Consider the following 22154-nt stretch of genomic DNA (forward strand, 5'->3'; position numbering starts at 1 on the left):
GCTGTGAGATCTTCTTCTTCTGATTGGGGCTCAGGGCTGACCTCAGAGACAGATCCCTGGACCAAGCGGAGACCAGCATCCTGCAGGTGTAAGGATGCTCTTAGATCTTCTGACTGGGACTCAGGGCTGGCATCGGAAGCAGATCCCTGGACCAAGGGGAGACCTGCATCCTGCAGGGGTGGGGAGGCTGTGAGATCTTCTTCTGACTGGGGCTCAGGGCTGGCCTCAGAGACAGATCCCTGGACCAAGGGGAGATCTGTGTCCTGCAGGGGTGGGGAGGCTGTCAGGTCCTCTTCTGACTGGGGCTCTGGGCTGGCCTCAGAGGCAGATCCCTGGACCAAGGGGAGACCTTCATCCTTCAGGGGTAAGGATGCTGTCAGATCTTCTGACTGGGGCTCTGGGCTGGCCTCAGAGGCAGATCCCTGGACCAAGGGGAGACTTTCATCTTTCAGGGGTAAGGATGCTATTAGATCTTCTTCTGACTGAGGCTCAGGGCTGACCTCAGATGCAGATTCCTGGACCAAGGGGAGACCTGCATCCTGAGGGGTTGAGGATGCTGTCAGATCTTCTGACTGGGGCTCTGGGCTGGCCTCAGAGGCAGATCCCTGGACCAAGGGGAGACTTTCATCTTTCAGGGGTAAGGATGCTGTTAGATCTTCTTCTGACTGAGGCTCAGGGCTGACCTCAGATGCAGATTCCTGGACCAAGGGGAGACCTGCATCCTGAGGGGTTGAGGATGCTGTCAGATCTTCTTCTGACTGGGACTCCGGGCTAGCTTCAGAGGCAGATCCCTGGACCAAGGGGAGACCTGCATCCTGAGGGGTTGAGGATGCTGTCAGATCTTCTTCTGACTGGGACTCCGGGCTAGCTTCAGAGGCAGATCCCTGGACCAAGGGGAGACCTGCATCCTGAGGGGTTGAGGATGCTATCAGATCTTCTTCTTCTGACTGGGACTCCGGGCTAGCTTCAGAGGCAGATCCCTGGACCAAGGGGAGACCTGCATCCTGCGGGGTTGAGGATGCTGTCAGATCTTTTTCTTCTGACTGGAGCTCCGGGCTAGCTTCAGAGGCAGATCCCTGGACCAAGGGGAGACCTGCATCCTGCGGGGTTGAGGATGCTGTCAGATCTTCTTCTTCTGACTGGAGCTCCGGACTAGCTTCAGAGGCAGATCCCTGGACCAAGGGGAGACCTTCATCCTTCAGGGGTAAGGATGCTGTCAGATCTTCTTCTGACTGGGGCTCTGGGCTAGCTTCAGAGGCAGATCCCTGGACCAAGGGGAGCAGGTGTGAGGATGCTGTCAGCTCCTCTTCTTCCAGCTGGGGCTCAGGGCTGGTCTCGGAGGCAGATTCCTGGACCCAGGGGATACCTGCATCCTGAAAGGGTGGGAATGCTGCTGGGTCCACTTCTGGCTGGGGTTCAGGGCTGGTTGCAGCGGCAAACCCCTGGCCTGTGTCTTCCTTCAGGGTTTGTAGAGAGTTGAGGTCTGCTTCTCTCTTCAAAATCCAGGGCTCTGGGCCTAAAGTAGCAGTATCTCCCTCCTGCAGGGGCTGAGACATGATTGGGGCAACAGGTACTGGCCCCATGGTGGAGCCTGGCTCTTCTCCCTGGGCCTGAGGGCTCACCCCAGTGAGGTCCAGAGATTCCTGTGGAATGTGAGGGGCCATAGCAGAAGACACCTGGGCTGCAGCGGGACCCACCCTCATTATCTCGGAGATGGGTTCCTGATTCTTGGCAGCCTGGCCAGCCTCTCCCTTGGACACCCCAAGAGCGAGCTCTGGGCCCCAGGAGGCAGCCTCCCCAGGGCTGTCCTGGAGCAGTGTGGCGGGCTGTGCGTGGGGCTCTCCACTGTACAGCCTCTCATCATCCACCCCCGTGTAGGATGCCGAGTCGGGGTCAGAGGAGGCAGCCGAGGTGTCATCCCGGAAGGCGAAGGCCTCGTCCACGCCCTCAGTGATGGACAGGTCGGACAGTGACTGCAGGGAGGATGCGAATGTGCTATCATCCTCGCCCTCCCCGGCTAGGTCCCCTCTGGGGAGGGGGACCTCCTGCTCCTCTTCTTGCTCCTCCTCCTCCACTTCCTCCTCCTCGTGGGGCAGGGGTGTCACCTCCACCGCCTCCACCTGGAAAATCAGGCTGCCTTGGAAGGGCAGGAGGTAAGCAGGGATCATCGGGTCGTTGGCCAAGAAGTCCAGCTCGAAGAAGTGGCCCTCCTGGCCCCAGGAAGAGCTGCTGTCTGCTGAGAGGCTGGACTCTGGGGACGAGCTGTCCGGGGTCCCGGCAGGGGGCAGCTCCCTCTCATCGACCACAGATCCAGATGGAGAAAAGCCCCAGCCAGAGGGCACATCCAGCCCTTCGGCCAGGGCCTGCAGGCTCAGGGAGCAGGATGGGGATGAGGCCCAGCTGTCCCCATCTGCCGTGATGTACGAGCCAGTGGGTGAGGCTGGCGGCGAGTCCCCCAGCTCAGCCTGGGCATCCTGGGCGTCCCTGTGGGGCCCGGGGCCAGGGAGCAGGGTGGAGGCTGTCTTGGTGGGGGTGGAGGGAGGCGTGAAGTAGGAATCAGAGTCTGGGGCGGGGAAAGGCACAGGAGGGTCACCCTGAGAACAGAACTCGGGGGGTGGGTTCAAATTAGCATGCCCACCCTCCCAGTCCCTGAGCTCCGGCATGGTTGCCCTGGGCAATGGGGCTGCCTGGCATGTCTCCTCGCCCATGACAATCCGGGGCTCCAGGGAGGCTGGGAGAGGACCTTCAGTAGGCCGAACCTCAGCAGGCCCTGGACTGGGGCCGCCCTCTGCCTGGACTGTCCAGGCTGAGGGGGCGCGGCCCGGCCCTGCATCCCAGCTGGCTCCCTCAGGTGGGGGCCGGGCACCAGGCTTGCCGTGCAGGAACGTGAGAGCCAGGGTGCTGGGCCCAGATGTCAGGGCACAGTGCTCCAGCCGGTCCCCCTTTGGGGTGGTAGCCTCAGCTGCATCACAGGACAGATCTGTGGAGACAGAAGGGCGTGAGAAGGGCAGGCATCTTCCCTGAGAGGCAGCTCCCTGGCTGCAGCTGCCCCTCTCTCAGACAAGAATTGAGCACAGAAGTGGGGGCCCACGAGGGTGAGTGTCCGCTGAAAAGCGAGGTCAGGAGAAGGAAAGGGTATTGCTGTGCCTGAGGGATGATTTCCAAGAGTTCTTCCGTGGCGAGCAGCTTGGGGTCTGGCTTTTCTCCAAGATGCTCGTTAAAGATGAGACCAGCTCCTGTCTCTTAGGACACTAACTTGCTGACTCCATGCACGTAATCTGTGCCGCCTCAGCCGGGTTTGCCAGGAAAGGTCTGCTCATGACCTCCTAGGTCAGTGGGCCCCCAGGGAGCAGGAAGCCTGCTCTCCACTCAGCTCTGGAACATTCCAGATCTCACACTTGCTGTGAAGTGGGAGTCTTGCTTCTCTGCCTCATCTCTCTCCTTTCTTTGCTGCCTACACCTGAGGACAACCTGTCAGGGTCTCACTGGGCTCCGCTGCCCCACCCCTGTTTCTAGAGTTGGCACATGCAAGAGGGAAAGCAGGGGCCACGGTGTGCTGTCCTCAGGCAGGACATCCCAGCTCACTGCTGGCACGGTGATGGCCAATGGTGGAGCACACAGGGGCCCCGCCCTGCCCCATAAGCAGCTCTGAGGGGCTGTGGGCTCTTGGGACTCCGAGTGCATCCGACTGAGTTGCCAGCAGCAGCCACCCTCACAGAGCTGAGGCTCATTTGTGTGGGTCCCATGGCAGTGGATAGGGGCTGCCCAGCTCTGGCCATTTTCTCTGGAGGCTTCCACGTCCACCCATGACCACCCACAAGTACATCTCCTGTGCTTCAGCATTCTGTCTGCAAAGTGGAGGTGAAGCTTAGGGCAACCCCCTCCCCAGGCTCTGCCCATCTGCTGCAGCAGTGGCAGAACCCTGGGCCCTTGGGCCACACTGCTGGGGTGCTGGCGTGGCCAGAGGGTCCTGAGAAGGGGGTCCTTTGGGTCTATGGGAGTGTGATGAACACCTAAACCCTGGAGGTGGGTGTGGCTGGCGGGGCTGGGTGCTGGAGACCAGGCTCTTGGCATTGGCCTGGTAGGGTACCCCTGCGCACCCTCACTGGACTCCAGGACCCTGAGGCAGGCTGAGGGTGGGGTTGGGCGCCAAGAAGACAGAGGAAGGGAAGCCAAAGGTCAGAGATTTTTGTGCCTCATTCAAGGTTGTTAAACAGTTGGAGCAGAAACAGTCCCGACCCACTTTACTGAACCCAGAGGGAGGCCAGGCCCCTGGGCCCAGTATGGGTTTCATCGCCAGGGGACTTCTCACCCACAGCAAAGTGCCCTTGGCCCTCCCGGAGCCACACATGGCTGACCTCCTGCCCAGTGGCCATCCTGGCTGGTCTTCCTGGGCCTAAGGCAGATCCCCTCCAACGCTTGCTCCCTAAGTCTCTCCAAGGATTTGGGCTTGCACTACAGGGCTGATGCTCCTCAGGCCTTGCTCCCCCAGGGCCTCCCACCTTCCAGCCCTTGGGCTTCCCCAGGCTCCAGCTCCAGCCCTGTTCCTCCCTCCGAGCCAGAACCAGTCACCCGCCAGCCGCCAGCCGCTTGGAGGCAGCTCTCAAGCATAGGGGGGGTGGAGGGGGGTAGGGAGTGGGGAGGGCAGGCGCCCCTAGAATCTGCATCCCCAGTGGCTGGGGTGCAGGTGACAACCCACGCTGCAGGGGCCGTGAGGCCCATTGCCACCCCGCCCCCCCCACAATGGGGCGCGGCGGGGGACGCCCGCCCACGGGAGCCGGGAAGCTCACGCCTTCAAGTCGCTTTTGGCTCCCGGAGGACATCTAATCCACCCCGCCCTTCCCTGCGGTCCTAAGTAGGGGCCAGGGTTGGGCTACGTTGGGCGAGGACTGGGGACCAAGGAAGGGGACAGTGCGGGGATGGACAAGGGACGGGAACAGAGAGAGGGCGGGGAGGGGGTCGCGAAGAGAAAATGGGACGGAGCTGGTAGAGGGACAGGGTCGGAGAGGGAGAGGGGTAGAGACGAGAAGGGACGAAGAGAGGGGTTGGCAGAGACACACGCAAGCGGGAGGGAGAGCGCGCCGCGGCCTCACCTGTGCGGGGTCCCGGCCCGCCCGCCTCCGGCAGCAGCAGCTCGGCGCGGGCAGCCTCCCCGGGCATGGCCTGGCCGTACGCCCGTCCTTCCGTCCCCTGTCTGTCCGTGAGTCCGTCCCGCGGAGCCTGCGCGGCCACCGCCCCTCGGCCGGGGGGTGAAAGGGGTCAGTGGGTGACGTCAGCGCCGCCCCGCCCGCCCAGCGCCCCGAGTGAGCTAGTGAGCTTGCGCGGGCGCGCCAGGCACTGCGGTGTGCCGGGAGCGCAGGGGGTGGGACAGCCTCCCTCCCTCCCTCCCCATACCCCACCCCGACTGCACTCTTCTCCCGCGGTCCGCGGCCCCGCCTTTCCCGCAGCATCCCAGCCCTTGGGCCCCCTCCTCCCCTCCACTAACGGGAGAGGGGTTCAGGGCCAGTCGGAGGTATCACCCATTAGTCGGGTCGGGAAGAGGCAGAAGGTCGTCAGAATTCGGGGTGCGGGACCGGGGAGGGTGTTGGGGATTCTGGGGGACCGGCGCTTTGGGGGTGGCGGCGCCACAGGTCCCCTGCTCGAACACCCGGCTCCCAGCTGCCTGGGCAGGGGTCCTCATCCTAGCCCGGTGCCTCCATCCAAAAGGTGAGCTGGCGCCGCAGCTCTTCACTGATTGGTCGGTCCTCGCACGTCGGTCTCCGTGGCAACCGCCTCCTGGCTCTATGGTAACCAGAGCCGGCAGGCAGGAGCGCATCAGGGAAAGCAGCACCAGCGGAGCCTCGGGTTGACTGGTCCCCGGGGTTCCCCGCAGCTCAGTGCTGTCCCATCCTTCAGCTCTTGGGCAATGGAAGGAAGATGGAGAAGCTTGCCTTCCTCCATTCTCAGAAGACTCCCTGCCACACCCCCAAGGTTGCAAACCCTCCCTGAGCTTTCCAGAGATGCGCGCTTGCTTCCACACAGGCCCTCCTGCACTCAGATTCACCGAACATCCGCCCCGTGCCAGGCTCTGGGAGACAGTTGAACATTGTCACCATTCCAGAGCTAGACGGAGGCGGGGGTAGGCAATCAGAACGGCCATTGTTGTGGGGGAGGCTCCTCTATCCTCAGTCTTCTGTTGGCTCTACCCCGGAGCCCATGGAGCCAGGGGCTGCCTGCTGGGCATCTCCCCAACACACCAGGCACCAGACCCATTATGTTCCAATCTAACCCCTGCATCTTGCATCCCTCTCAGTCGCTGGAGATCTGTCCATCTATCCACTGATGGGGAGCTCCTCTTCTTTGTCCCTTTTCTCCACACCCATCTTCATCCTCACCTCCTAAGAGTTTCTAAGTTGCCTCCTCCAGGGAATTCCCTAGTGGCCCAGTGATTAGGACTCAGTGCTTTCACTGCTGTGGCCCAGGTTCAATCCCTTGTGGGGGAACTAAGATCTCACAAGCTGTGTCATGACCAACAACAACAAAAAAAACTTGCTTCTTCCTATGGCCTTTCTCTCATCGCCTTAGCTGAGTCCTTCATAAGTCTTCACCGTTCTGCCAACCTCTACCACCTGGCCAACACCACTGACATTCCAGAAAACAAAAGGCTTTCATCAGTGCCTGAGTAGCTTCCTCTTTGGACAGGATGACACAAGTTTGTCTCTCTGCTCCTCCTATAAAGATGTGGTAAATTAGAGACCACCAGAACTGAACTAAGACAAAAAGAGAAAGGTGAGCTGGGGAGGGACCCCAGGATTGGAGGAACAGCAGAGCAGCCTACTCAACAGAAGGGGACCCAAGCCTGGCATTTCCTGTCACCACCAGCTACTACATACTGGGAGGACCAGGCATTCACCCTCATATGAACTGGAGCCTGTGACAACTCTAGGGAGTGTGGCAGAACTGATACTGAAAATCAAGGGGAAGCCTCCTGATAAGGGGCCAAGGGAAGCCATTCCTCCCCACCTCATGCACCCCCTCTCTAGCTCTTGCCCCCCACCCGAGTCTCTGGAGGGTGGGGGCCACTGGCAAAGGAAATCGCACCACAGCAGGTTTTCAGCCCAGTAAGCTGGGTTCCCCACCCCACCCCGACCCCCCACAAGGGCACAGGATGGTCCAGAGCAGGAAGTGCCTCATATCCATTCAAGAGCACCAGCAGAGAGCCCAGTGGCAGGAGACCAACACAGTGCTGTGAGTCATGAGAACCACAGGCCATGTGGCCCAGGACTGCAGCCTGAACCCAAACAGGCTGACTGCCTGCTAAAATTTGAACATGACAGCCTATCTGGGGTATGTGTTTTTTAAAAAAAACCACCCATCATACCAGGAAAATCAGGGACGAACCCAACAATAAGGAAAATTACAACGAGAATAAGAAAAATGTTAAGAAACACAGAACTGAAGTGAATGAAAATAAAGACATTAAATTATGTGGTCTGCAGGTAGAAATGCTGAGGGATATTTACAGCACGTTGGAAGAGAAGAAAGGACTCAAATCGATCATCGAAGTTCCTACCTCAGGAAACTAGGAAAAGGACAAAATCAACTATACTCAGCAGTAAGAAGGAAATAGAGCCAAGAGCAGAAATCAATGAAACAGAAAACAGGAAAACAGCGGAAGAAATCAATGAAACAAAAAAAAAATAATAGTTCTTTGAGAAATCAGTAAAATTGCAAGATGGACAAAAATAGAGATGACACAAATGACCAGTATGCCACAGGGGCTATGATGGTTAATTTTATGTGTCAGCTTGGCTGGGCTTAGGGATGCCCAGATAGTGGATTAAATGATGTTTCTGGGTGTGTGTGCAAGGGCATCTCTGGAGACGAGCATGACTCAGTAGACTGAGTGAAGAGATTCAGTCTCACCAGTGCGGGGTGGATATCAACCAATCTGCTGCTGGGGGGAGGGTGGGTAGGGGCAGAGAAAAACAAAAAGGCTAAGTGTGAATTCACTCTCTTGAGCTGGGATGTCCACCTCTGACCCTTGAACATGGGAGCTCCTGGTTCTCCAGTCTTTGGCCTCTAGGGCTGACACCAGTGACACCACAGCCCCACCTGCCACCCCTTCCCATTCTTGGGTCTTTGCACTTGAACTGAATTTACACCAGTGGCTATGGCTTTCCTGGTTCTCCACCTTGAGAACAGCAAATTGTGGAACTCCTTGGTCTCTGTAACTGCAGAGCCAATTCCTGTAATAAATCTCTCATTTTCTGCTGGTTCTTTCTCTGCAGAATGCTGACTAATAACAGGGCTAACACTTGAGCCTGAAGACATTACAAGGATACTAAAGGAATGCTACAAACAACTTAATGCTCATAAATTCAACAGCTTTGAAGAAATGGACAATTACTTGAAAATTAAAATCTACCAAAAATTCAAACAAGATGAAATAGTCCTAAAACCATGAAACTGAATCTGTAGCTTAAAAAAAGCTTCCCCCAAGAAATCTTCAGGCCCAGATAGTTTTGAGTTCGATGAAGTAAAGTAGTTCAGTTCAGTCAGTCATGTCTGTTTGCAACCCCATGGATTGTAGCACGCCAGACTTCCCTGTCCATCACCAACTCATGAAGCTTGCTTAAACTCATGTTTAAATGAGTAGTTAATTCTCATTTAAAGTAGAATTAACATCAATTTCGGACAATCTCTTTCACCCAAATTTGGAACTTTTTGTGTTTCAAAGGACACGGCTAGGCTCCAGTTATAATATTCAGAATTCCTGAAATTATCTCTGGTAAAACTAATTACAAAAATTATGTAATTCAAGGATAACATGGTTATCTTAAACCTTATATGACTTGTAACTTGCTTACAGCTATCCTTGGATTTGGGTCAAAATTATCTTTCCACTAGAAATAACTGCCAGTGGAGAAAAGTTTGTTAGTTGTATAGTGTCCAGTGAAGAATATTACTATCTTAATTTTGCAATACACTGTGTTTGCTGGTGCTATTTTTATACAGTGAAGCAACAGCCTTGCAGGAGAATAAACAATTTAATAATAAAATATTCAACTTCTTAAAAAAAGTGGAAATATAGTCCACAAAATGGGAGAAAGTATTTGCAAGTCCTCTATCTGATAAGAGACTTGTTTCTATTTTTTGTTTGTTTGTTTGCTTCTAAATATATAAAGAACTCTTACAACTTGGTAAGACAGACTAGTTAAAAACTGGACAAAGAGTCTGAACAGGTATGTCTCCAAAAATTACATGTAAATAGGCCATAAGCACATGAAAAGACACCATTAGTCATCATGGAAAAATGAAAATCAAAGCCACAGTGATACCACCTCATACCCACCAAGATGACTAGAAGTCAGGTTAAGTGTTCCACATCCCTAGCCTTTAGGCAAATGCAAGTGAAAAGATGACTCCACACCCATCAGAACTGCTCTGGGAATCCTTGAGAACACCATAGGCCGGCTGGGATGTGAACTTCACTGCTTCCCACACTGCTGGTGGGAATATAACAAGGCATAGCACCTTTGGGAAACCGGTGGCAGTTTCTCAAACAGCATATAAATCCCGTATGACCCAGCAGCTGTACTCACAAGCACTTATCCCAGAGAAATGAAAACTTGGGTTTACACAAACACCCACACGTGGGACTGAACCACAGTCTAACAGCAATAACAAGGACCTACTGGATCAAACTCCAGAGAACTGTGCCTGTGAAGAAACCCAATTTCCAAGCTTCATATACTGCATCATTCCTGTATGGAACATTCTCCAAGTAACAAAATAGAAATGGAGGATGTGTTGGTAGCTGCCGGTTGGCTCAAGGCCAAGGGGGTAGGCATGAACATACAGGGCAACATGAGGTGTCCTGATGGTGACTCAAGTGTCCTGCGCATGGGCACGTTCTTGTCAGTATCCTGGTGTGACACGTGCCCATCACCTTTGAGGCAACTGATAGAGGGCACAGGGGACACTGTGTAACTTCTTTCAGCTGCGGGGGTAATCTGTCAAAGTATCTCAACTACAAGCCACAGATCCTGAATGGTGAACACGAGCTTTCCTTTGTGGGTGCTCCCAGAGGCTCCCGAACCTGGCTCAGCACCCCTGATGCTTGTCCATGCTGGCCCTTCACTTTGGCACACTCTTCCCCACTCCCTCACCTTGTCTGGGCTCTGAGTCACCAGCTTCAAAAAGCCATCTTGGCTGTTTTGTTCTCTGGGCAAGAACCTCAGCCAGCCTGTGCCGAGTGCCAAGCACCCACATCCTCAGAGCTGCTGCTCTACAGCTCCTCCTCTAACCCAAAGCTTGTGTGACTCGCTTCCTGAGGAACCACTTTAGAGGGAGTGGGGATCAGTTGAGAGGGGGGCCCAGAGAAGCCAGATGGCCCCTTTCTGCTCAGCTCCACAACAAAGTCTCTTGTGATGGACTAGAAGCTAGAAAGCCTTTCTTGGGCCTTGGTACTCGGCTTGTAGGATCTTAGTTCCCCGACCAGGGACTGAACCTAGGCCCCCAGCGGTGGAAGCAAGGAGTCCTAACCCCTACACTGCCGGGGAAGTCCTGGTGGCGCTGCTGCTGACGTGGTGAAGGGGGCTCTGGGATCCTCAGGCAGATGGTTACCAAGGCAGCAGCACACCACCATGGCACTCTGGTGACAGCAAGGGGTCTCTTCTGGCCCTGCAGTGTCAGTCAAGTACACTCCTTTCTTTTTCTCAGAGCCAGCGCCTCCTGAGGGACTGGCACTTATACCACATGGCAGCACAGGCCGTCAGGGTGCCCCACTCACCCAAGACCAACGGATGGGAGGGGACCTCCCAGGATGCCACGCACTGAAAACCCAACTGGCCTCCCCTGGGAAGGTCCTCACACGCTGACTGAGTTCAGAACTCCAGGACTCAGCCCGTATGGGGGCTGACTGCAGGCTTCTGAGCAACAGGCCAGCCGTGCACGAATGTATATGAGAGGGACCCTCTGTGGGTGGCAGAGAAGCCAGGATAGTCGGGCAGTTGATTAAGAATTTATTACTCATGGGAGAATGACCTGCTACTCAGAGACGTTGGCCACCAGCCCACTCCCCCACTTCCAAGGCCAAGGTCCTGCACTGAGGTCTGTCCTGAAGCGTGCCACGTCTTGCCCACCCAGTGCCCATGGCTAGGCCTCTGGAGAAGTCCGGCCCCCTGGGCACACAGTCCTTGCTATGGGACAGGTCATTTGGCCAGCTCCTCTGCCACTGCTTTGCGCATCTTGTCCTTGAGATAGGCGCTCTTCTGCCATTCAGACTTGAGTTCCATCCACTCATAGTATGGGACCTGGAGGAGGCAGTGGAAATGAGTCAGGGCAGGTGCAGATCCCTGTCATGCCCCCCGCCCTGCACATCACGTCCCTGGCCCCCAAATCCTGAAGGAAGACGCCTATAGAGCTAGAGCAGAATGGGTGGGAAAGAGACCCCCACTTGGTCCGTGCTCAGAGCTGCAAAGGCCCATGAATAAATGGGACCAAGAGTGGCTTCAAGATTTTAAAAGCCGTATCAAAAGCAAAATAGAACACTCAAAATTGAGTCACTTGTGTATTTTCTGGCCCCATACAGGAGAGCCTGCTCTCTGGTGCAGATGTCTCCACGGTGAGAACCTGGGGCCAGGCCTGGGGCCGGCGCTCAGCACAGAGCCCCACGGGAGGCGCAGGCCAGCACAAGGCCCTGGGCACCCGGTTTGTCTTACCTCTTCCTCTCAGAAACCCTGGCTGTGGAGATGCGAACAGCATCAGATACTTAAAAGCTGTGTGACGTTGGGAGAAATCTAACACCCTTCTAAGTTCCTATTTTCTCATGTGTGAAGGGGGAACCCCAACACAGGTGACCTCAAGAGCTAGGGTCCGACACTGGCTCCCATCGGCCAGCTGGGTCTAGCAGATACTCACGTCGACCAGCAGGAAGCCAGCGGCCAGCAGGTGGCGCCGGGCCAGTATGAAGCGCCCCAGCAGGTCTTTGCTTCGGCTGTTGAAGTTGGGGAACTCCCAGCGAAGGAAGGCTAGCCTGGAGGGGCAGACGGGGTGCTGTGGATGGTGACAGCTCCCTCAGGCCCTCAGAGGGAAGAAGGAATTTCAGAACCAAATGCACACGGCCCCCAAGGGTGGTGTGGCCACCTACCTCTTGGCCCTAGGGGGGAGTGGCTGGCTGCCAGAGGGGGGCGTGAGATGGGGTGCCACAAAGTCCCTCAGGGGCAGGAGTTGGCTCTCGGTGTCGAGCAGTACCTCAGCATCTGAGGAGGGCAAAGAATGAAAATGTGGTGGGGACTATCCCTCAGAGATCAACGGGGCTCACAGCCCCTGCCCTTACGATGGATGACCAGATGGGACTGTGGGGAAGGAAGGGGACGATGGGTCCTCACCCAGAACCCAGCCATACTGCGTGGCCACCATGAAGCTGCCCTTGTCGGCACTCCCCAGCAGCCCCTTCAACGTCTCCTGCAGCTCCTTCTGCAATGGGGTCATCTTCTGTTCAAGGGCTGAGGGGCTGGGGACCAAGGCTGAGGTAGGCAGAAGGGGTCCCGTGTACTCAGGGTGCTCCAGCTGGGCAGTGGCATTGATATGCAGCAGCTTCTGGAAGGTGCTTTGATCCTTTGGGGACTTGCCACCTAAGGGGAGACGATGGAGTGAGAAAAGAGGCTCAGGAGGACCGGGATGGAGGGACACAGGCGCCAGGTGGGAGAGTCGGCAGCACCCTCCCCCACACCCAAGTCTCACCCTGGACTCTGGGTCAGGAGCAGCAGAAAGAGGGTCTGCCGGTCACCCACTAGGAGTGGACAGAGAAGGAGCAGATGCTGGGTGCGCCCTGGCCTGCCCCATCTCCCCAGTGCTGAGTGGAGCCCAAGGCTGACAACCAGGCAGCCATCCCAGCTGCAGTGGTCCCTGGGTGAGGTGGGGGAGGGGGCACACACGGCGGGCTCGCCATCACTCAGGAGAGGGAGGGATGTCCCCCCACCGCTCACCTAGAAACTGGGTGTGAAATTCAGGGCGGAGCACAGCTTGTAGCTCGGCCTCCCGCACCTGCTGCAGCACACACAGGGCCCACACCACGTCCACCTGCAGGGCTGGCTCCAGGCCCACCAGCTCTGACCCCAGCTTCTCATGCACCTGGGCAAGAACAGTGCAGGGTGGGGAAAGCAGGTTCTGCTCAGTGGCCGCAGGCATCCCTGGGCGGGCAGCAGCTGGAGTGGCCCTATTGACCTGGACGTGCTGAGGCCCAAGGGGGTGAGGCGAATAACCTTGGCCGAGGCACCCTTGGTCAGGTTTGGGGGACCCTTGGTGGCAGGTACCAGAAACCCTCCTCTTCCCTTAGGCCCAATCTGGACAGCAGCTGGGCTACCCCTACTGCCCCCTCCTCCCACCCACTAGCAAGAACCTATGCACAAAACCGTGCCACCAGCACAGGGGAGGTGTTTCTGGCCCCAAGAGCTGGAGATTATGAAAAGGGAAGCAGCTGGCCGGCTGGGGGAACACCCACTGTGGGGGCCGGGGTCATACCCACTTCATTCATAGGAGGCTCTCACCCTGGCAACTGGATTGAGTCTCTGAGTCCCAACAGGGCATTAAGAGAACACCAGGAAGTAAGATAGCTCAAAGCTTCCCTGGTGGCTCAACCAGTAAATCTGATCACAATGTGGGAGATCCAGGTTTGACCCCTGGGTCGGGAAAATTCCCTTGAGAAGGGCATGGTAACCCATTCTAGTATTCTTGCCTGGAGAATTTCATGGACAGAGAAGCCTTGTGGGCTACAGTCTATGGGGTCACAAAGAGCTGGACATGACTGAGGGACTAACACACACATAGGAAGTAAGAACAGGGGTCCTCCAGCCCCACTGCCAGTGAGCCACTGGATGCCTTCCTGGTCCTTGGCTGCCATGCTGGCTCTCGCCTGTCCCCAGACAACCCCTGGGATGTACGGCTCCAGCTGGCTCCTTCCACACTCCCACCAGGCTTTCTTCATTTCTGCCTCCCCACCTAGGGCTCCTCAGTACAAATCCGGTCTCTTCCCTCCCTCCTTCTCAGTCCCAAGCTGCTCCAAGCATAGCAGTGGAGGGTGTGAAGACTGTACCAGGCTGAAGAATGGATCCTCCCGTTCCGGGCGGAAGTTCACACGGGCAAAAGCCAGGAGCATGTTGCACAGGTGTGGCAGAGTGATGCTCTGGGCTCTGTCCAGGACATGCTAGGCCGATCAGGGAGGACAGAAAGGCAGGATGAGAGGGGCCCGGTGGTACGCAGACCTGGCCCTCCCCCAGAACCCATGAGCTCCCAGCCCAAAGGGGTAATTTACACAGGGCGATGGGCAGAGGGCTAGCCCCTGTCCATTGCCACAGGGCAATCATACACACACAAAAGGCCCCTGACAACAGCTTCAGATACTCTTCAGCCTATAGACACAGCTGCAACCTGCTGCACCTAAACCTCAACGCAAACATCCTCTTTCTTCACAACTCCCATTTTGCAGCTCTTGGAAGTTTAGGGAGAGTTTTGAGTGGATTCTAGGCCTAGCTCCCTGCACAGTCACCCAAAGACACACACAGTCTGTCACCTACAAAGTTTGGTGAGAGAATGAAAGGGTTTCAACTATGCTTTCTTTCACAACTGAGTCATACTGCTTCTCTCCAAAGAAACTGGAGTAAGGACTCCATTATCTGCCACTAGCAAGTGTTCTAGACTGGCCGGGCCTCCCGTCTGAAATGCCCATGGAGTGTGCCTAAGCAGGGGGTCAGGCAAAGAGGGCCCTCAGAACCCAGGCCTCATGCCTGTGCCCCAGCTCACCTGGACGAAGGCCTCAAACAGGGGCAGGTTGAGCCACTTAAGGAAGGCGAAGGACTTGGTGCAGCGGGCTACCTCGCTGGACGTCATGCTTGGCGTGTGGGGCAGCAAATCGGCTGCCAGGCGCTGGAACACCTGGGTCTGGTGGAAGCCGAGTTTGCCTTGGGGACAGAGCCTGAGATTTAACTGGTGAGAAGTGGCAGGCCGCCCTCAGGGCCACCCCACCACCCACCCCGGTCTTAAGGAGTAAGAGCTTGGTGTCTGTAACCAAATTTATCCCTGAGGCCTAGCACAGAGGATCAGGGCCCATGAGTCACAGTATTTCTGTAGCAGCCTTTTGGGCCAGTGCCTGCCATGGGTGAGGTAGGCAGTGAATTTGACACAGCTGCAGCCAGAACCCTCCCCCTCCCAGCCTCACTCCCCGTGCACAGGGCTCACCATAGGCATAGGCCAGGTCCAGGAGGATGCTTTTAGTCAGGGGGAAGGGCTTCTGGACCAGGTGGTAAGAGATGGCCCGCAGCAAGGGCACTGATCTCCGGTTCTGAGCTGCCAACGTCACCAGCACCTTCCGCAGCTCCTCAGGGCCAAACTGCTCCACCAGCTCCAGGCACTGTCAACCACAGCCCGCAGGGGTCAGCTTGATGGCCCGAGGGCCAGGGGTCCCATGCAGTGCAGGCCCTGTGAGACAGCAACTAGGCCTGAGCTTACTAAACATATGTCCCATCTGGGCAGGGCCTGCCTCTGTTCCCACCCCAGCGAGTCCCTAGACCGGGCATACCATGTCCGAAGCCAAACTTATCCCCAGGTCCCAGGGCAGGGGACCCAGGGCCCATGAGCTGCGGAGTTTGCTGTGGCAGTCATCCGGGCCAGCCCCTGCTACCACGGGAACAGGGCTGAATTTGACTTGACTGCAGGACTGAGGCAGGGGTAGAGCAGGGGCGGCAGGCGTGATGTCTCTAGGAAGCACTAACTAACGCTGAGCCAGTGGGGCAGCGAAGGCCACACTTCAGGAGCTGCTGGCCGTGCTGTTTCCAGGTCACGTTCAAGATGCAATTTTGGAGGAACTCCAATTTTGTTCAGGCTCTGCAACCCCCTGGATCCTTGAAGGAACCAGTGGGCACAAAGTACTGCCTGCAGCTACCTGAAGTGCCAGTCCTGCCAGTGCCATGCCCCGGACTATGGACAGAAGCCACAAGGCTCTTGTCCCTTAGTACCTTGTCCTCCAGGCGGTTCATCAGAGACTCCGAAAGGTGCCCAGTTTTCATCATCATGGCCACCACCATGCGTCTGTCTTCAATTTCTGCCCAGCGCCGCTCAAGGTGCACAAGCAACTCAGCCAGCAGCTCCCGGGAGCCCTGCTCCTGCATGTAGGTGGCGCTGGACTCGGCCAGGAAGGCCAGATGCTTGTACTTGAGCCTGCGCATGCGCCAGCGAACCTCCTGCTCCACAGACCGCAGGTCCTTGGAGGTGGCGGGGAGCCCCAGTGTGTAGAGGCTCCGGAGCAGCTTCACGAGGGTCCCATGCCAGACTACAGTTATCTAGGTGGGGGGTGGGGCGGGGCGGGAGAGACACAGAGGCAAAGTCACACCTGGGACCTTATTGATCCTGACCCTCAGGGAAGGCAGTATGTGGTAAATGAGAATGGCTCTGCTGTCTGCTATGCTAAGGCTGTTAACTCTGCCTTAACTCTGTTAACTCTTAACTGCTGTTAACTGTTAACTCTTTTAGTCTCCAGACTCTTCTGTGAAATGGGGCTGCATTGCCAAGAAAGGGAACTGAAATCATACACACGAGGTGAGGGGCAAACAGAAAAGCAGCTGTGTGAAGGGCTGGGCAGAAGGAGAAAAGTATGGGGGATTCCCCGGCAGGACAGTGGTTAGGACTCCAGGCTTTTACTGCCTGGGTCCTGGGTCCAATCCCTGGTGGGGGATCAACAATCCTAAAAGCCAAGGTGCGGGGGGAAAAAAGTATGAGTTTGATCTCAGCATCACATGAGCCTTCAGTGACTTCTGCTGCTTCTGCAGAATTCCCAGACAGTAGGGCTCTTTAAAAGAAAGCTTGAACAGTTTATATTTCTAAATCCTGGTTCATTATTGGCTTGTAATTTTGCTACAATATGTTTGCTGCTACTGCAGCTAAGTCGCTTCAGTCGTGTCCGACTCTGTGCGACCCCAGAGACGGCAGCACAGCAGGCTCACCTGTCCCTGGGATTCTCCAGGCAAGAACACTGGAATGGGTTCCCATTTCCTTCTCCAGACAATATGTTTAGTCTGTCTCTAAAGCTTTTGGGTAAAAGGTTTAATAAATAATGAGTAGAATGATAGTCTTAGAACAAGAAGGGATCTAATTAAGATAATTTTATATGAGCTCTATTCTCAGTAAGAAAAAAATCTGTACCATGACCCCAACACACGGGCTCACAGTACAGATGTGTCTTTCAACTGAAGACAAAAACTTCCATGAAACAATACTTCTCTTACTATCTGTGAATGGTTTCCAATATTACTCTATTTCTACATCTACTATACTCTCATAACCTGCAGCTGAAAAAACTCATTTAACTCAACCCCTCCCTTGAGCTGTGAGTCTCCTCATCATCCCTGACAAGCGGACATGGCCTTGCCTTTCCAGAGCAGCCGGGGTGAGGGTCTGTACCTCTCTTCTGTGTCACAGGCCCTTTGGTTCCAGCAGACCCCAGGGTGCCTGAAGTCTGCATGGAGTCCTTCTTCACGCTGAACAGGAACTGGGTTGAGTTCTTCCTGCACCCACCCCTGCCACACACAAGTCCCTTCTCTCCATGTTTCTCCTCTAAGGATCTGACTGGCTGGGATAACACCCATGGTCAGTTCAAGTTTCTGAGACTCTCCTAGTCACCCTTCATCTCCTCCAGTTTCAAGAGTGTGTCCCCTGTCAGCCAGACACAGAGGAGGGGCCACATCAGTCAAGACTGCACGGTGAGGGGGAGGCCCCCGATGCACTGAGAAAAACCAGGCTCAATCCTTTTGTTTGCATTTACTGTGTCTGGGATGCCTGTAAGATGAGGACAGCAATATGCACCTAACAGAGCTGTCAGGAGGATTAACAGAAGTGAAAGCACATTACAGTATTCTGGAATCTATAAAATGAAAAAACAGCACAGGATGTGGATGGACGAAGCACACAGCAGAGTTTCTGTCTATACTGGGAAAGTGACTGGATCCTTTGGATTCCGTGGCCTCTGCTACGTTCTGCTTGCCGAACCTACAGAAAAGGCTCCAGAACCCACCTGGCTGTTGACAAGATGGAGAAGTTGCCAAAAGCGAGCATCCTGTATGAGCGCGGCTTTGTCTTTTGGCTTTTCAGAGAGCAGGCGAGAGAGCTGGATAAGCGCGAGGGCGGCATGGTTCTGCTGCAGACAGTGACCACTGCCCAGGAGCTCCAGGAGCTCCTCAGGCTGGGTGGCCTTCTCAATGAGCTGCTCCACCTCCTGGCGCCCAGTATAGGGAGTAAACACCTGTTCCTTCTCCACAAACTCTGACAAGAGACCTGGGAGGCGGGAGCTGGGCGAGGTAGCTGAGGAAGTCAGCGGCTTCTGGGTTCCCTGGGGGAGTCTCAGCTGGCCGACGGGGGACACAGCAGGGGCCAGGCGGGCGGCCTCCCTTAGGAGGCATGTGCATCGCCTCACCAGCCGAGTGGCCATGGTGGCCCGAGCAGCGGGGAGGGGAGCCTCCTAGCAAGTGACTCCAGAGCCCTGAAGAGAAAAAGGAGAGAGAAAGGGGTGGTGCAGGGGCAGTTCCTGGTTCACAAACACAACAGAAGAACCTGACAAACCAAGGAAGCCACAGCCACATTCTCCATAGGGCAGCCCAAACTCCTCCTTTCTGACTGACCACCCATAGGCAAAGGCGTGTTCTGAAGCAAAAATCTCAGAGGGCTTTTGTTTCAGTACAGAATGTAACCCAATACTGAAACTCAGGAGCATTACAGTCTGGGCTGGAGGGCTTCTAGTCCTGGTTGTGGAATTACCTTGGAATGGTTCAACACTTCAGAACCCCAGCCTGGTCCAAGACCTCTTGAGTAGGAGTTTCTGCAAGCAGGGTTTGAATAGCATTCCACCCACTCCCCCCAACTCCCTTTTAAGTTTTAAAAGTACCCAGGATTAAAAAATTATTGGCTTACAGAGAAAATGAGACAGAATATTTTAAATTAGACTACTCCTAGAAAACCCTGGATATATAATCCGTATATACATCCCACAGCTTCTGTGGATGTATTTTTAATAACTTTATGTGAGTGAGCCTTCCCAAACCAACTCGCACTATTACATCACTAACCTACTAAACACACATACACCCCTTCTGAGAGCAAAATCCCTGAACCAATCATAAAAAGCAGTTCACAACATGGCGCGGAATTATTTTCCCAGTTTTACCTTTTCTTCCTCCCTGGAGCACACTCCCTTATTCTCCAGGCCTTCTCAAAGGCCTTGCACTTTCATTACACCTGGGCAGGGCAGGGCAGGGGAAGGCCTGCTGGCTCATTTTTTTTTACCCGCCATCATAGGGCTCAGGAAATCACCCTCCATCTTTCCTCACTCAGATAAAACATTACCTCCTCCCAAAATGTTACATACCCGATGCTACTGCTTTTTAACAACTCTGTCTCGCGCACTAGCGTGATTAAACGACCTAGGGAAGGCAGACCATCGGCACACGATAAAAGGTTAACCCGGGCTCCCTTCTGCCAAAGCAGAGAGCGTGTTTGACCTTAGATTTCCCAGAACTTGGTCCGGAACATTTTAACATGAGCTGATTGTTGCAGCTGTAAAAAGTTTAGACTCACTGTACACAAAACAAGAGGCTCAGGAAGGAGAAATACTGGCCCAAGGGCAACATCCACATACATCCACAAAGCCCCAGCAGCGGGGAAGCACTGGAAACGATCCCTACTAAAGACAGTCCTACGAGCTAGTGAGGAAACGAGTTCAACTCAAATGGACTTAAGGATCCTTAACACCAACCCGGAAGTTCGGCCCTCATACGCAGAAAAGAGAATCACCTTTACAAAGAGCACGCAGCGACCGCGCCGAGGGTCAGCGCGGGGATCGTAGGCTGTCACGCGGGACCTCAGAAAAGGGGCGCGTGCGCACGAGCGGGCAGTGCTTTACACCGGCCCCGGCCCCTGCCACCCACCCCGATCCACTGCGTCCCAGTGCGCGCTCCAGGTCTCCTCTCTCAGCCATGACCCCAGGTTTTCAGGACCCCCTTTCTCCCCTGGTCCCGATACGTACGGCGCCCCCGCCGCCGCCGCTACCGCGAGCTCCGCCGCTGACCTCCATGCGCCCCAGTACAGACCTCGGTCCACGCTGCGCGGCGCGCTCGTTTACGTCACTTGGAGCGCCGCAGGAAGCGAGGCTCGCCGCCTGCCGCCCGGCCGGAAGTCATTGCCGGTTCCTATATCCGGCCGGGTGCCATCTTTGCTGAGATCGGGAACTAGGTGGTGGTACGGAGAAGGCAATGGCACCCCACTCCAGTACTTTTGCCTAGAAAATCCCATGGACGGAGGAGCCTGGTGGGCTGCAGTCCATGGGGTCGCGAAGAGTCGGACATGACTGAACGACTTCATTTTCACTTTTCACTTTCATGCATTGGAGAAGGAAATGGCAACCCACTCCAGTGTTCTTGCCTGGAGAAACCCAGGGACGGGGGAGCCTGGTGGGCTGCTGTCTATGGGGTCTCACAGAGTCGGACACGACTGAAGCGACTTAGCAGCAGCAGCAGCAGGTGGTGGGAAGTGAATTAGATGTGTTGAGCGATTTAGGAAAAAATGGAAGGGAGAAAAAACAGAAAAGTGTCTAGAAACTGAGGCTGGGGGTCTTGAGCGCCAGCCTCTGGTTAGTACCTAGTTTTCATAAGGCGTATAGGAAGCGACCCTTTGTCGTCAATCGGCCCCCGCGGCCCACCGCCGCGCCTTCCCTGTCGGCCTCTATGTCTCTATAAAGAAGTCCTGGCTGTAGACTGTCCAGGAGTGGGCTGGGCAGTGACTCGCTGGGGAGGCCTCTCAGCCTAGGTCAGCGGAAATGTAGGGCACCATTTGCCGAGATCTTCCAGTTTTTCCAAAAAAGAATGTGGGATTATGGAACTGTATGTGCAATCTCTTGGTTTTTAAGTGTTTACCTTTAATTACAAAAGCAACTGCGGGGTAAGCCAAGCAAGATATATTTGAGATCTGTATGTGGACTTGATTAATTTTTTTTCTTGCACAAATTTCAGTTTCCATGAAATTAACTGCTTTTTTGGGGTTTGATTAAGATTCCATGTATTTATCACAAATTCTCCAAATCCTTCACAGCTTCAGAGTCTAAATCTCTCAAGATGTTCTGACACTTAAGATAGGTCACCAGGTTAATCTTACCGAAGGAGTCTCTTTTTTGAGGCATATGACCTCCAGTGTGGATTATCACCTCTATGCTCTCGGCGCAGGTGTCATCCTGGGATCTGTCTCCCTTTACCATGTGCTCGGTTCCTTTTCCTTCCCATGATGCTTGCTCTCTTATTTCCTGTCCTTTACCTTATTTCCTGGTTTATGCCCTTGTTTGGATGGAGCACATCCTCCAGTACTTCTACGAGAAATGATGCCAAGGAGGTTATGTTTCTAAAGGCCTTGCAGGTCTAAAATGCATTTTTTTGTATCCTGCCTGATTGGTAGTTTGACTGGGTACTGTATTTTAGAAATCATTTTCTGATTTTGTAGGCTTAGTCTGTGAGCTTCTAGCTTTCATGCTTCTGGTGTTTGTGAGGAGTCTAGAAATTGTATGTGAGATTTTTGTTCACCTGCCCTCCTTTCCTTCTTCCTTCCTGTCTTGTCCTTCCATCCGTTTTTTATTTTTCCCTCAAATTTCTAAAAGTTTGTATCTTCTCATTATGCCTAGGGTTATGATATTTCACAGTGATGTTACTCGGTGTGAGTCTATGTCTTATTGACTGAGCACAAGAAGAGCCTTCAATCTAAAAACTCATTTTCTCAGCAGTGAAACTTGCTATATATTTTGTTGAATATTTCCTTTCCTCTGCCTTCTCTGTTCTCTCTTTCTGAAACACCTAGATTTGAATATTGGCTTTTCTGGGCTGATACCTGATTTTCTCTAGCTTTCCCATTTTACTTCTTCTACTCTTTATCTTTTTATGTGTTGATGCTCTACTTTCTTGGAGATTTCCTCAACTTTGGCTTGCAGCTCTTCTGAAAATTTGATTTCTGCTGTCATACTTTTACTTTCCAAAAGCTCCTTTTTGGCTGTTGAATGTTCCTTTTTTATGATATGTATCTTTTTTTGTTCTTTCATGATTGAAGTATTTTATCTCTGAGGATTTTTGTGATAAAGATTTTTTCTC

At 54.5% G+C, this 22154-nt stretch overlaps 2 protein-coding genes and 2 non-coding genes across 8 annotated transcripts in view; all 4 read right to left on the reverse strand.

Annotated features, from left to right (window-relative positions):
• The window catches only part of NACAD (NAC alpha domain containing), an 11233-nt gene extending 5578 nt beyond the window's left edge, over positions 1 to 5655 (reverse strand). The window contains exons 1-2 of the mRNA XM_086396153.1: positions 5094 to 5655; positions 1 to 2980 (exon numbers count right to left, since the gene is read on the reverse strand). The exon at positions 1 to 2980 is cut by the window's left edge and continues 4004 nt beyond it. Of these exons, the coding sequence (XP_086252279.1) occupies positions 1 to 2980; positions 5094 to 5160 (3047 nt within the window). The 5' untranslated portion in view covers positions 5161 to 5655. The remainder of the gene's footprint in view (positions 2981 to 5093) is intronic.
• A 5338-nt stretch (positions 5656 to 10993) lies between these two features.
• On the reverse strand, positions 10994 to 20152 carry TBRG4 (transforming growth factor beta regulator 4). Of its 5 annotated transcripts, none has more exons than XR_015162331.1 (12): positions 20054 to 20152; positions 18050 to 18514; positions 15999 to 16322; positions 15223 to 15394; positions 14788 to 14945; positions 14081 to 14191; positions 12975 to 13119; positions 12730 to 12778; positions 12375 to 12620; positions 12134 to 12245; positions 11905 to 12019; positions 10994 to 11297 (listed from the first exon to the last, which is right to left on the reverse strand). XR_015162331.1 is itself a non-coding variant. In XM_086396154.1 (11 exons), the coding sequence occupies exons 2-11, from the start codon at positions 18461 to 18463 to the stop codon at positions 11196 to 11198; spliced, it is 1899 nt and encodes a 632-aa protein (XP_086252280.1). In that variant the 5' UTR covers positions 18464 to 18514; positions 20054 to 20152; the 3' UTR covers positions 10994 to 11195. The 5 variants fall into 5 exon arrangements, 2 of the variants coding, with proteins under 2 accessions (XP_086252280.1, XP_086252281.1); XR_015162332.1 differs by having other exon boundaries at positions 19822 to 20152; XM_086396154.1 differs by lacking the exon at positions 12730 to 12778.
• LOC147374022 (small nucleolar RNA SNORA5) lies at positions 15040 to 15174 on the reverse strand. The gene has a single exon (XR_015163313.1). It is a non-coding gene; the product is annotated as a small nucleolar RNA SNORA5 (small nucleolar RNA).
• LOC147374023 (small nucleolar RNA SNORA5) lies at positions 15562 to 15697 on the reverse strand. Its single transcript, XR_015163314.1, has one exon. It is a non-coding gene; the product is annotated as a small nucleolar RNA SNORA5 (small nucleolar RNA).
• Positions 20153 to 22154: the final 2002 nt, after the last annotated feature.

Source organism: Bos grunniens, chromosome 4 (genome assembly GCF_055505025.1).
Source record: "Bos grunniens cultivar Pamir isolate PY7600 chromosome 4, Bosgru_T2T1.0, whole genome shotgun sequence".
Classification (NCBI taxonomy): domain Eukaryota; kingdom Metazoa; phylum Chordata; class Mammalia; order Artiodactyla; family Bovidae; genus Bos; species Bos grunniens.